Raw genomic sequence first — 14766 nt, 5'->3', positions numbered from 1 at the left:
CAATATACACATGACCATTCAAACACCTCCTCCGACAAGAACAAACTACACATCACCATTCAAACACCTCCTTTGAGAATAATAATCTAATATTCATTATCAAAGCAAGCTTGCAGATGTCATCCACTGGACCTAACCTCTCCATTGGCTACACTGGTCTTTCATTTCTCTCATTGCACACATCTGGGTCGTGGCCAGGTAATCGAATCCTCATGTCTCATACAGTCAGTGGCTTCACTTCTGTGTATAAACAGACATGTCAGGGTCGTGGAGTCGTCCACAATCTGCTATTGAGGAATACTCTTTTATAGTATTATTGGTCCTGTATGTGTGAGTGACCAGGAAGATCAGAGCTGTAATGTGGTTACCAGTTGGTAATCCATACAAGATCTGCAGAATCACTGCATATTTTCTTCTTTCTGAAGGATTTTTTGTTTACCAAACAGCCAGAAGATCTAATATTGTAACTGTTGCTAAGTAGCACACAAGCGTGTTTTTTATTACACGTGGGTGGTTCTGTCCAATCCAGCTTGGAGTAATCCTACCTCAGCTTCTGCATTTTATGGAATTTTGAGTATTTTAATCTAGGTCCTTCCAAATATGTAATATATTACTAATAATGTGCAAAAAACTGTCTGTGTTAAAAAAATTGTGTGTGTGTGTGCATGCTACTGTGCTAAATGAGTGTGTGTACGTATCAGTGGTTGTTGTTCACTTCATGTTCACAGTTCATCTCTGTATTAATGTCAACAAGGCTTTGCCTAATTGGTTTGCGGTTTGGCAGCATTTGAATTCTTGAAATGAAATATTAAAATGTCTTAGAGGAGGATGGGGCTGCCAAAAAAACAAGGTGCACTAACTTCACAGTTCCCTGCACTATAATTACCTACGGCTGTGTAACCGTAAAATAAATAACTGCCTCATGAGATAAGACGTGCTTTATTGGTGCATTCTGCGTCACCCTGAGTTGCTGTGTTTAAGGGTATATGTAGTAGTAGTAATGCTTTTTTATTAAGTGTGCTGGCTAGCAGAGCCTTTTTGTCTGCTTGTGTCAGACTGTGTGTGTGCGTGTGTGTGTGTGTGTGTGTGTGTGTGTGTGTGTGTGTGTGTGTGTGTGTGTGTGTGTGTGTGTGTGTGTGTGCGCGCACGCATTGGTTCAATATTTATATATGGCTTTATATATCCATTAATTTTGTTTTAATGTAGTCCTGAAGGATAATTGTTCAGTGTGCCAGAACATTACATTCAGAGTGTGTGTGTGCTCATGTTAGCTGTGAGAGATAGTGTGTGTGAGTGTGAATGTGTGGGTGTCTGTGTGTGTGTCTCCATTTCTTTTCTCATGTCCAGTCAGTATAGTCCAGTCCAGGTGTGTGCTGTAATATATGTGTGTGTGTGTGTGTTTGTGTGTGTGTGTGTGTGTGTGTGTGTGTGTGTGTGTGTGTGTGTTTTCTATGTGTGTGTGTTTGTTCTGAGGCCCTGAAGCTCCTCCTCCAGGCTGTGGATGCGCTCCATGAGGGAGGATCGGTCCATTTGGGCCCGCTGCTCGGCCAGCCTCTGGGCCTCCTGGATCTTCCTCTCGTACCAGCGCTCCAGCTGCGTGGACACCGTCTCGAAGAAGCGCTGCGTCACCTCGACGGCGTGCAGGTTGTCCCGCTCCTGGATGAACGGCATCTCGGCCGGGCGCTCGCCGAACAACTCCATCGCCCGCACAGCACCGCCGCCGCCCCCGCCACCCCCGCCGCCTCCGCCGCCCCCGCCGGACGGGTGCCTCAGGGGCGCGGCGCGGCTCACGACCCTGTCACACACCGGGTGTTGGCGCGGGAGGCACCAGCCCGGCACCAGCACCTCGTCCAGGTCGCTGTCGCCCCCTGGTGGCCGGCTGCAGGGTGACAGGCTGTCGCTGGAGGTGCTCAGGCAGAACTCATCCCGCCAGATGGGCCGGGCATCAGAGGAGTCTGTCTCCTGCAGGTCCGTGGGCAGCCACTGGGGGTCACCAGAGATGGGCCGCGGCCGGGCGTAGATCTTGTGGTGCATCACGGGCAGGTGCAGGGAGGGGACTGAGTAAAGCTCCGACAGATGCTGCTGGTCTTCTGCTGAAGAATGGGTGGTTTTAAATAAAATAATATTACACATTATTTTTACAAAACACACTTATATTAACACATTTCTGAACACCTGAATGTTTTATGAAATGATTATTAATGATGAATGATTATTATTATTAATGAAGCAGAAAGATATAAATTTGTCTGTATTATTTATGAATCAAATATGAAATATAAATAATACAATGATTTATTTCTGGTGTCAGTTCTACATTTAGTTTGCAAATGTAAGTAATACATGATACATGATAAACTTGTGTTCAATTCATGTTAAATTCAAATCCACATCTTCCTTTGAAACCTAAATATTAAAGATATTATTATATATTAATATAGAGGTGTCTGTACAAAACTTTCTTGTATGATACAAAATCTTTAGGCCTTGAATGTGTCTTTTTTTCTTTAGCACCGGGCACTCACCTGAAGAGCTGTCAAGCTTCACTTCAAAGTACTTCCTGCCGATGGCCTCGTCAAAGTCATGTCCTCTGACTGCAGAGTAGGGCGGCAGCACGTTCACATAGGTGGCCAAGGAACTGGTGCTCTCCCCCGACACCACGGACAGCAGCGGCAGACACTCTGGATCTGCCTCCAGGTCCACAGATGGCGAGGGGAGGAGTTTGAAATACTGCGGGTCCCCAGGAAGGCGCACCTCCATGTCCTGGATCTTGGACATGCACCAGTTCTTCAGCTCGCTCGCTTTCCTGGCCTGCTTAACATGCAAGCCACAGCAAGGTTAGTTATTGTGGCTTACAGAGATTTCCAAATCACTTGAGCCAGTTTCTGAGTTACGTACAACCAAACAGACAAAACTTTCAAACGCAAACGTGTCAGGTCAATATTTAACTTTTTGTCTGTTTTGCAAACAATATGATGTTTTAACATAAGCTAACACAGCTAATCATCAGTGGAGGCAATGGAACATTCTAGAATTAGTACAAATGAAACCCATTACGATGCTTGGTTTCTCTATCCTTATGAAGGCAGATTATAATACATGTTTCAGGTTCTGTGTGTGTGTGTGTGTGTGTGTGTGTGTGTGTGTGTGTGTGTGTGTGTGTGTGTGTGTGTGTGTGTGTGTGTGTGTGTGTGTGTGTGTGTGTGTGTGTGTGTGTGTGTGTGTGTGTGATCAAGGTAGAGAGTTGTGTTGTAGCTGGTTGTAGCAGTACCTGTCTCCTCTCCTCGTTCAGCCTCTCTATGGTGGACCTCTGGTTGATGCGGTACAGGCACTCCATCCCCTCCGCAGACACACGCTCCTGTGCTATCTTCTGAAGCACTTTGATCTGACCCATGAGGAATACACACACACACACACACACAGAGTTATCTCACTCTCTAAAGCCTTCACTTTGATCTCCTCCCAGGAGGAATTTTAAACAAGTGCTTTTGATTAAAAAAGGCAGCGCTGTTAACGATTTCCTCCTCCAACGCAGATAACTGTTGACTCCGGAAGAGATATGGCTCAGCCTGATCTCTTGCATCGTAATCTACCACTGGAGAGAAGCCCTGGTGCCATGGGCGGGCACTGGGGGGGGGGGGGGGGCTTTTCATCTCAAAATGCTTGAAAAGTGTTAAATGCTACAACTGTTTTATTTCCGTCGGGGATGATACCCTCAGAACCCCCTCACTGTTTTCAAATTGGAATATTACAGTTACAATTAACTACTGTGAATACTAAATTCAGTTGCCGACCCTACAAATCCAAATGCTCACCCCAAGAGGACATCTTTGTAACACCGCTGTCTAATATTTGGAAATAATGTGATCATGTAAGGTAATGCCAGTGGCAGGCCTTCAGGGATATTCATAAATAATATTTTAGCGGAGGCTAGTATAATCTATCTGCGGCTGTACCTATTTTCCTGATCACTCCTTCCTTCTGTCCAAGCAAAGGTTCTCACCACCAACGCTATGATGTTCGTGTCTGTCCGTTAATTTGTGTCGGTTGGGAAGTTCTCAGTTACACTTTAATTCGATGTATCTATTATTACAAAAATGCTAATTCAAACATTTGAGTGTAATACCTCAATCTCTAGTCTATCATTGTGGCTGTTTACTGCTGAACAGTGTATTCCTCACTAACAACTACATACAGCAAAGAATAAATGTAAGAGAAACAGGTAACTTCTGATTTATCATTCTGATTTAAAGGAGCATGGAAGGGAAGGGTGTAAATGATTGGCTGTTGAGCCCAAATGTCAATAGCCTTTTTTTGCCAGAATTGCAGACTGCACCTTTAAGTAAGGGGTGACTGCGTGACACACCTGCTGTTTGCTCTGACGATCCATGCGACCCAGCTTGCTATTCATCTCTTCGTGGATGTTATAGATCTGGGACCTGATCTCCATCTTGGTGGCCTTAAGCTGGTTCTCCAGTTTCTTGATGAAGGGCTTACAGTGGCAGTCGGTTGCCAGGGCCTGAGAAGATAAGATAAATAACTATCCACCATAGGAGATCAAGCACTACTGGAAATGAACACCTGGAGAAAAAAACTTTGTTCAGCCGTCTATGATATAGCCTACCAAGTCATACACATTACTCTCAGAATGATTTGAGACAACATTTATTAATAGGTAAAAGCCCTTTACTCTGCATTTAGGCATAATCCTACGTATAACACTAATTTTATGTACAGTAATACCTAAGTGTGTTGTTAGTTTATGATACACAATATTTGATACTGAGCTTCAAATTATAGTTTCATGTAATACGGGCTATGTAGTGTAACGTGTGTTAAGTTTCATATAGGCTTTTGGAGTCAGTCTGTACACCAAGATCACAATATCCTTCCTCGTTAGTACCACCATTCATCAACAGCAATCACAAACACCTCATTCTGACCTGTTTGACTTTGCCATCTTTGTCACGGTAGAGAGTGTAGAGCTGGTAGGCGTTGCCGTTGGGGAGGGTCATGTCGTCCTCGCCCAGTGGGCTGGCGCTGCGTGCTCTCCTCCTGTGGTCCTCCTTCCTCATGTGGGAGTCCGCCTGAGACGCCACCAACAATACCATGAGTGCAGAAGGAACTAAACGTGCACATAATGATGGCATTAAACAGGCACTTTTAAACAGGCACTTTTACCCAGCAGGACTAAAATTCTTGATCTCTTTAGAAATGCGTGCTGTGGTCTACACATGGCTAGCTAATTGCAATTCACCCGCAGATGGTGTTTCGGGGTGAGCTTGCGGTTGTAGCTATAACTGATAGTGGGCGTAACTGACTGGTGTTACGGGCTGAACGTGTCTAAGGTAGCAGGAAGGCCCAAGTTAATGGAGCCATTACCAGATATACGATACATACAGTAGCTACAGGTACACAAGATGCTACAGGTAAAAATGCTGATTAAAGTAATGTAAAGATACACACTCTATAAGCAATAGCATTGCTTGTATAGGTGTATAAATACATTTCCTGTTTCTGCACATCAAAAGAGATCATGATGAAGGAGTTGCATTGCAATATTGCACATCATAAGCATGGCTTAATCATTTTGTAAAGTCTGTCAGTTCACCCCTAAGCACTCTTCTAGGTGTAGACATGTGTATTTGCACCCCTCGTACCCTGTCCTTGAGTTTGCGTAACTTCCTCCGGTTGCGTGGGCTAGACATGGCTTTGCTGACCAGCTCGATGCGCTTGTTCAGAGCCTGGTCACTGCTGTGCGTGTCCTCGGCCACAGACATGCTCTCCTGCAACGGCACGAGCTACACAGGAAACTCACTCACACTGAGGAAGTCACAAGATTCTTCCACTTTTCACAGAAGTCATTGTCATGCCCCACCATGACCAAGACACCATACTGCTTTTACAATGACTGGAAAGGTATCAAAAGTTGAGCCGCAAGGAGGGGTTCTTTCTACACCTACATTATTAACTAGTGGTGGCATCAGGGTGCATTAATAATTGATCATGGCAGCCATCTCTAGCTAAGGTGAAGGAAAGGCTTGGAAAGGAACGTTCAAAAGGTCCAGCTGAATTAGAGTTCATAGTCTGGAAAATGTGGCTCTGTCTCCCCTGTCGTTTGAACGCTCCCCAGCCTTGAGCACGCCCACAGGGATGAGTTATACTTGTCTGTGTGTGTGTGTGTGTGTGTGTGTGTGTGTGTGTGTGTGTGTGTGTGTGTGTGTGTGTGTGTGTGTGTGTGTGTGTGTGTGTGTGTAACATCTGAAAAAGACTACTGTGCTTGAGTGTTTGTTTATGCCAGAGCTGATGTTTTGCCCAGACTTTACCTTGCCTGCAGGGACATCGTCCCGGGGGACCGACTGAGCTCGCCGAGCCGCCTTCAGCTGGTCTCGCCTCTTCCTCACTGTCCTTGCTCGAGCAAAGCAATGACCCTGACAGGCACAGACACAGACACAGACACAGACACAGACACAGACACAGACACAGACACAGACACAGACACAGACACAGACAGCAAGTCTGAAGTCAGACTAGATTTTGGTCCAGTTTTCCGTTTGCTTCTTCATTTGTCTTTGCCGTGTACAGAGTATGGAAAGGCTGCACTTAAACACTGCATACCAACACAAACATCTAAAAATAAACAGTATTATTATACGGATGTTGTGGTTAATGACTATGTACTCTGTACTGACAGGGGTGATCCCCCACCCACCTGGTCTGCTTTGGACAGCATTACAGCCATCTCTCTGTGGTTCAGGTCCCTGGCTTTATCAACAGCAGTCTGACCAGCCTGAAGGAGAGTCAGTTACAGCAAATACGTTTTAAATCAGGCCTCTTATTATCAAACAACAAACTAAATATTGAAATATATATGTTCATTCATTCATTCATTCATTCACTCACTCACTCACTCACTCATTCACTTATTCATTCATTCAATCACTGATTTATAACAAACACTTTTTAAACCTGAATCTGTGAAAAGAACATCTATCATCTCAATATTCTCTTTTTTCATTTTCACTTTGTTAGTTGAAACACAGACTGAATTAACATTTCCATCTTGATGAACTTCTGCTCGAATGTGAATAGTGCTAATATGCTTTTCAGGCATAATAATCAGGCACACTCACGTTGTTTTTGATGCTGCTGTCAGCACCAGCCTCTAGCAGCAAATTAACTGTCTTCTTGTGATTCAAAGCAGCAGCAACATGAAGGGCAGTATCTCCTGTCTGTGTAACACAAACATCTCATCACCTTTAGTCATGTTAATAACATCTCATCTGTAAACATGTCACGAATAATACATTTAAATAAATGTTGACACTGGGTTGTACAATTCAGTGAATCCTCTATTATTTTCCTGCATGTAAATGCTAACAATAGGTTGTAAAGGTCTGTTAATTATATATTTTTCCCTGCATGTTTTTTCTCTCATTGTGACAGCGATGTGACATTCAGAGATTTTGCGTGGGATATGGCATTTTCACAGCATGACTGAGCACCATGGGAACCAACCTCGTTCTTCTCTGCCACAGAGCAGAGTGCAGCCAGCAGAGTTTTGATCATAGCTAACTGATTGTAGCGTGAGGCAATGTGCAAACAGGTATCTCCTACCTGAGAAAGAAGGGGGGAAAGACAGTGAAGGTGATTATAATGTTAAATGTAGCAGCACAGTTTGATAGTGAAAGAAAGAGAGAAGAAAAAGACAGAAAGAAAGACAAAGAGACAGTGATGAACTGAATTGTATGTTACTTTGCATAAAATGTAAACATGAACATGACTTTAATACTACAGCATTAAACTTTCTTTTCTGTGTGTTTGACAAATGATTCTTTCAATGCAGCCTTGCACAAATCCCCTGGATTATGCGGGGATTAAAGAGCAGCCTGCTGGGTACAGTGTGTAAATAGTGTGTGGTCAGATTAACACAGTTGGACAAACATGGTTCTTGCTGTCTGGCTGGGACCCCCCCAGCAGTAGAAGATGGGCACTCTGACAGTGGCCATTCTGACTGGCCAGATGCAACGCAGTGTTCCCTGCCTGAACAAGGAGAGGAGGAGAGAGAGAGAGACAAGGAGAGAGAGAGAGAGACAAGGAGAGAGAGAAAGAGAGAGAGAGAGAGAAAGAAAGAGAGAGAGAGAAAAAAAGAGAGAAGGAGAGAGAGATAAATAGAGCGAGGGAGAGAGAGAACGAGAGAGAGAGAGAGTTAGAGAGTGAGTGAGTGAGTGAGTGAGAGAGGGAGAGAAGGGAGTTATGATTTTGATGAGGATTTATAACATATATAAAAGAAACTGTTGGTTTGGTTTGCATTGGATAGGTTTGGTTTGGTTTGTTTAGGACTGCATTGGATAGGTTTGGCGTGTTTACCTTGTTCTTAATGTGAGCGTCAGCGCCAGCCTTCACCAGTAGCTTGACACACTGACTAAAGCCATGCCAGGACACCTCATGCAATGCCGTGTTGCCATCCTGCCGGAGAGGGGAAACGATGTTGAAGCAGCAGTAAGGAGATTTTAACTTGAAAACTAACAATCTAACTCCCGACTCATGACTCATGTCTTTTGACAATATAGTCAGCAATGTTGAGCTGGGAAAGCTTTTTTTCTACAATTTCTCAGGGTGGTCCAACCTGAATCACGGAACTGCATAGTGCAAAGCATATAGGCGGCCAGTTAGAACGACAGGTGTGTTTATCTGTCTTTCTCATGACTATAATACAAATGTATTTGAAAAAGATACCAGTCCTAGTAGCCTATACAATACATGCTTCAAAAAGAGGTACATTATTCCATTCTGTCTCTTTAAGAGACACAGTGCTTAACACCAAGACTCAACAACACACTTCTCTGTCGCAGGGTCTAAGTGCATCATAATCCAAGTGTTCAGTTGCTAGTGATATACTGGCAGGGGTCATGAATACAATGTCACTACAGCACTTCAATCTAAGAGCATGATTTCCCATGGTCGTAGGTGTACGTTTTTCTAAGACCTGAGAGAGGTATTTGCTTTGGATCTCAGTCCCACGGTCGCCTGTGTACGTTTTCTAAGACCTGAGAGAGGTACTTGCTTTGTCTTGCAGGTCCAGAGCACAGCCACCTTTGATGAGGGCAGAGACACCATCACGGTTCCCCACCATCGCTGCTCTGTGGAGGGCTGTCTGATGGGACTGCTACGGAAGAGAGAAGGGTGAGGGGGAAAACACAGAGACAGAGATATGAAGAGAAAGAGAGAGAGAGAGTAAAAAAACAGAGAGGAGGGGAGAAAGAAAGAGAGTCAGAGAGAGTAAGCGGGGGAGAGAGGGGGGTAGAGAATGAGAGAGGGGAAAGCAGAGAGGAGAGGGAAGGAGAAAGGTAGAGAGAGAAGAATTGTACGAGAGAGACAGAGTGAGAGAGAGGGTGAGTTGTAGGGAGAGAGGGGAGGGAGAATGTGTGTGTGTGTGTGTGTGTGTGTGTGTGTGTGTGTGTGTGTGTGTGTGTGTGTGTGTGTGTGTGTAAGAGAGATGATAACAATAGCAAGATGCCAATTACAGTTGTGAGAAAACAGATGAGGCATCTGATAAAGTCATCATTGCAGCCGTTCTTCCAGTCATCCTCAATACTGATTAAAGAACTGTTCTGCATGTCGTCTCTGAAGATGTGTGATATCTTGCCTCAAGTTCCATCTCTCTCCACCATGAGGTGCTCAAGGAGCAAGGATGTGTATCCTCTCACAGAAACTAACTAGGGGCAAAAGCATACATCTCTGAAGCACAGAGTAATGATCTATAAATATCTTTTTGCAATGAAAAATTAAAAAGCTTTTTGAAAAAACTTTTATATTTCAGTATTTTGTGGGTTAGGGGGTATTTGTGCAGATACAAACTCCTCGTCATCCCTTTATATATCTGTGTCTTGTGGCTGAGGGGTATGTGTGTAGATGAAAACTAACCATCATCCCCTCTGGCCATAGGAATGGGCATGTTCTAGAGCCAGAAGTGCAGGAGCTCACAGACACATGGTGAAGTGGCAGAACGTGGAGATGATGTTTTCATTTTTCTAGATGAGAAAAAACAACACATCCAATTTACATCAACAGTAAGAAGAGTGTGCCTCTCCATCTTGCTTTGTTTGATAAAGTCAAATGTAAGTCAGTGCAACATGTCACAGTGGCTGCATCGTACATTGAGGTTCCATTCACAAACACTACTACTTCAATTAAATAGGTTCCATTTAAGGCTTGCATACGTTACTTTGTATTTTTCTAGATTGTGTTAGGGTACATGTATGAATGTACTTGATGTGAAATGTAAGTGGTTCGTGAATTTAAATAGCGAAACTTTAGCATTTAACTTTTATTGTTTGCATTGCATTGGTTGCAAATATGGAGGTCCACGCTGTCTTTCAGATAGCTTTAATTAATGCATTATATGATGTTGATTAATGTACCATAAAGCATCTTTTAAAATGAACAAATAAACAAACAAACAAAATGCAACATCCATATTCCATGTATTTTTCCCAGATACCATACACCCAAAAACCAAAATAGCACTTAAACCAGGACAGGCGACAGGACAATCTGCAGTGTGTTTGTTCTCCCTGGCTGATTTGGGAGTGTCCAGTGTGTGACAGAGAGAAGGCAAAGGTTTCCATCATCAAAGATGGCCAAAGTGCATTCCAGCCTCAGAGGAATGTCTAACACTACGGCATAACCCTCAGACCAGCCCGAAAAAAAGGGGATGTCTGGAGGGCTGTCCTTTAATGCACACATGATGTACACACACACACACACACATTATACATATATAAAACATAAACACACACACAAGCACACACACAAGCAAACATATGCAAGAATAAAAACACACACATAGAAAAAACTGCCTCGTTCAACAATCAAGCTAAATATATCACATTCCCTACATGGGGTCCCTCTCAATTTTATTTTGGAGCAGAACTTTGTTTTTCCGTAAATAATATCTACCATCATCACAATCAGAAAAACAGACCAAGAGGTAAATAGACAGACTTTCATTACAAATATATAGTAACAGTTATTTATGTATGACCAATCTGTCCCCTGCAGCCTCTTATCTGAATCCATAATATTCAGTTTGTTGCCTGAATACATGAAGCGTAGTGTAAAGTAAGTCTATTCTACACGTTTAAAACTGTAAAACTGTATAACTCACTCCAGGTGATTGACAGCTTCTGAAGTGACAGCGCCTTGAAGATTCTGTGCTTAAATGACAGGCTTAACAAAAGTGTGACAGGCTTTTGTTACCCTCAATTAACTAATCAAATATAATAAAACAGGCTATATCCACAGTATGCACAAATGTACAATGCATATAGAAACCTTTTAAGAGTAATTTCTTCAGCAATCAAGAATACAAACCAAGCATGACAGCAATTACCCTTTTCCCTGAAGAAACAGTCTTCTCTAGGCTCCAAAACAGACAGAATATATTTCCTTCCACAGCGCTGAGCCTAAGAGCTCCAGAGTGTGTCCATGCTATAACATCTGTCAACGCCACTAAGAGGTCTGCTAACTGTACATTCCCAGAGGCTATCCACACCTGCTTCTGCCAAAGTGTAGGCTACCCCAGTCTGTTTCTGTTTAAGAGCACAGCGGAAGGAGCAAGTATCCACAACAAACTGCAACTTTTATGAGCCGCAGAATCTATTATGGATGGTGACATTCAGAGACGTGGATGTGATATTGCGGCAGGCACTCTGAAAAAGGTGAAAAGCTATGGCCTTTATTTTAAGGGACTTTTTATACTTGACATGACCCACACAAAAATGTTTTTTTTTTTCTATGCTTTTAAATGTACTTTTGGCTAATTGAGAGAGAAAAAACACTACAAATTGCCACCAGGTGACTTTATAATGATGAAGCACTGCAGGCATTAATGGAGCAATACTAAAAATGTCCATGTTAATATCAACTTAAATGAAACTCAAATAATTTCCTGTCACAAGTTTATGCATTTTGATCTAAAAAGTCTCTGAGGTATATTTGTCGAGGGACAAAGCTGAAAAAGCAAGAATAAGTCCATGCATTACACATGCTATGTCAAGACTAAGATCAGGCTGAAACACTATAGATGTTAACAGTACGTGCTTGAAACATCTGTGACAAGTGTATGCATTACACAAACACGCTGTGGCGAGAATCAGGAGGGATTGAACCTTGCTGTGATCTCAGGAGAGGCTTCTGGCACGACCCAGATGTTTCCCTACTACTCCAGATGTGGATCACAACAGATGGAGATCGTCTAGGTCTACTGTTGCATTAGTCACTTCATCAAGCGCCCAACAGGAGGTGCATACAGGATGAAATTAAATATTCAGGCTTTTAGTGTGATAGCTGTATGCACATGAAGGATTATTCAATGTTGTCAGTTGAAAGGTAAAATACGCGGTTCTGTTGTCGAAAACCAAATAGTTTTGAGATTTGACCAGATGTGACTGTGTGGGCATGACAGACAATGCTGCACAATTTTCTTGGACATTGATGTAGAAGAGACATTTAATTGCAACTGTTGATAGTTGTTTGGCAATGAAACATGCCAACAAGGTAATTTATTATTTACTCTGAAGCAAAGATACATAGAATCCACAAGCATACTGATAAATATAACCATTGAATTGCTTCTTCTTTGTTGGTGAGAGTTTTCTGTTTGACGACAATAACAGCAAATTGTACCTTTAACCTTAATGGATAGTTCCACAACATTTCACATGCATAGCTATACATATAATATTGAACCCTTAATAATACGGAAACCTTCTGATTTATTCCCTACGCGGTGTCAATTTCAGAAAAAGGGGGTGAAGAAACTGCATAAAAAAGAACCTTGAAGTGTGTAAATGAAAAAATCGAAAGTCAATTATTAGTTCTCCTAGGTGCCCTTTTCCTTGACCTCCAGCAGAGCACCCTCATATTTCCCTTGAATATCTACTTCAGTCACTTTCACACAAATGTAAAAAATGACTCATCGATGGTGTCTCGCTGCAAGCCATTATTTTCACTTACCTTGACAACGGCGACCGTGGCCTGCTCACTGACGTGCACCGTGTGTCTCTCCATCCACTGCGTGGTTTCTCTCACGAGCCATCCATCCGTCCACACACACCACTGACCTCCTAGCTGCTCGTGTGTCAGAGAGTAGTAATCTCCAGCAATCTCCTGCAAAAAGATGCCACTGATGACCTAGTGCATGTGTGTGTGTGTGTGTGTGTGTGTGTGTGTGTGTGTGTGTGTGTGTGTGTGTGTGTGTGTGTGTGTGTGAGAGGGAGAAAGAGCGAGAGAGAGAGAGAGAGAGAGAGAGAGAGAAAGAAGGACAGTGGGAGGAGGAGAGAGATGAGAGAGGGGAGGGACAGCGCAAGAGAGAAGAAAGTAAAGAAAGATAAAAAAGAACTCTTCGTTGTTCTTTATCCCTTGGTCTTAATGACACACTGAAGGTCATACCCACTGCCACTGAGTAAATTAATCTCTTTTACTTTTTCCCTTTCATTCCCGTGGACATAATACATTTCATTTCTAAGGCTCATATAGTTACTATTCATTGAGAGAAAAAAAAACACAGCTCTTGGTTAAATGCACAATAATTATGTATTATGGCTTCATTTGAAATGACCTCTGTTTAAAACAGCTTCTTCTGATTTACTTCAATCATTCAATCCACTGCAATGAACTCACATGAATTAATGATAAACTGTGGGGAAAAATAGCACTGCTGCTCAAGGAGCTTCATCACAGCAAAGTTTCCAGCAGAGAGCCGAGAATGTGAAAAACATGCAGAGGGATCTGCATAAAAATACATCTCAGTATATGAGAACTATTTAAACCCTGCACAAACAGAGCCTGACATTGGTTGTTTAACAATGACAGCGCCCTACATCTGTGCTAGGCATTTCAGGGAGGTCGGGCACAAATACAGATTTATTTAAAAGCTTATTTAATATCCCAAATGAAATGTCAACTAAGAACACTGAACTTGTGGCACTGAGGGGATTTTGCTCTCTTCATCAAGCTGAAGAAAGGAAACACAACAGAGCTTATTCCTTTTGTAGGGGCACTAAGAAAGACCCGACAGGTGGAGTCTTACAAGAAAACCAACCAACCCCCCCGTGAAAAAAACCCAGCCCTGAAGCCTCAATCTCCCAACACACATTAAAGTGGAGCAAACAAGTTCACTGGCACACAGATTACTGAGCGAGATATGCAACACACATATGTCACTTCCAGAAGATTAAGATGGGGATGTCAAGGAGAGATTCTAATCTCTGATTTCGCTGATCCGAAAAATCTCTGAAATCTAAAGACAAATTACACTTTTGTACAACAAAGCACTTCTCAGTTTATGTTTACCAATATTGCAACCTATACTGCTTATATGACACAGCCACCCATGTCCATGGGAGCATAGTCTCAAATTGATATAAAAATATGTTTTATCAAGCTACTTAGTACATAAGCCAGTTTGTCCCTAAAGTTTTCCTCTGCCTGAATTAACTGTGTAAATCTTAATGTACAGATTGCAGAAATATTTGCATCAATATTTATGTACTGCATATAGTATATATATATATATTTTACACACACGTATATTTATAGTATATCACACACTGTATATAGTGTAAGTATATAGCTGATTATAATGAATTGATGATAATGTTGCATCAACATATACACTGAAATGTAACACAGCTGTTGCAAAGAGACAGATTGGTTCCTCCATATTTTTATAACAAGCTCACTACGTAGATAATAGTTGTA

General features: G+C 42.4%; 1 protein-coding gene across 1 annotated transcript; it reads right to left on the bottom strand.

Annotated features, from left to right (window-relative positions):
* Positions 1–1449: 1449 nt before the first annotated feature.
* ankrd6a (ankyrin repeat domain 6a) lies at positions 1450–13074 on the bottom strand. The gene is made up of 14 exons (XM_042709820.1): positions 13021–13074; positions 9068–9169; positions 8371–8469; positions 7945–8043; positions 7519–7617; positions 7134–7232; positions 6713–6790; positions 6327–6431; positions 5661–5786; positions 4944–5087; positions 4367–4519; positions 3272–3385; positions 2526–2811; positions 1450–2090 (listed from the first exon to the last, which is right to left on the bottom strand). The coding sequence occupies exons 1-14, from the start codon at positions 13072–13074 to the stop codon at positions 1450–1452; spliced, it is 2199 nt and encodes a 732-aa protein (XP_042565754.1).
* Positions 13075–14766: the final 1692 nt, after the last annotated feature.

The sequence above is a fragment of the Clupea harengus genome, chromosome 14 (genome assembly GCF_900700415.2).
Source record: "Clupea harengus chromosome 14, Ch_v2.0.2, whole genome shotgun sequence".
In the NCBI taxonomy this organism is placed as follows: domain Eukaryota; kingdom Metazoa; phylum Chordata; class Actinopteri; order Clupeiformes; family Clupeidae; genus Clupea; species Clupea harengus.
The sequence above is the reverse complement of the archived record's forward strand: the minus strand, read 5'-3'. Positions and strand labels throughout refer to the sequence as shown.

What these genes read in the sequence shown, in the direction of transcription:
- ankrd6a (XM_042709820.1), bottom strand. Translation starts at nt 13,074, where the DNA reads ATGGAGAGACACACGGTGCACGTCAGTGAGCAGGCCACGGTCGCCGTT. An exon ending in AAGATGGCAAAGTCAAACAG is followed by an intron (nt 4,520 to 4,943) that starts GTCAGAATGAGG and finishes TTATCTTCTCAG; the next exon opens with GCCCTGGCAACCGACTGCCA. An exon ending in ATCGTCAGAGCAAACAGCAG is followed by an intron (nt 3,386 to 4,366) that starts GTGTGTCACGCA and finishes CTCATGGGTCAG; the next exon opens with ATCAAAGTGCTTCAGAAGAT.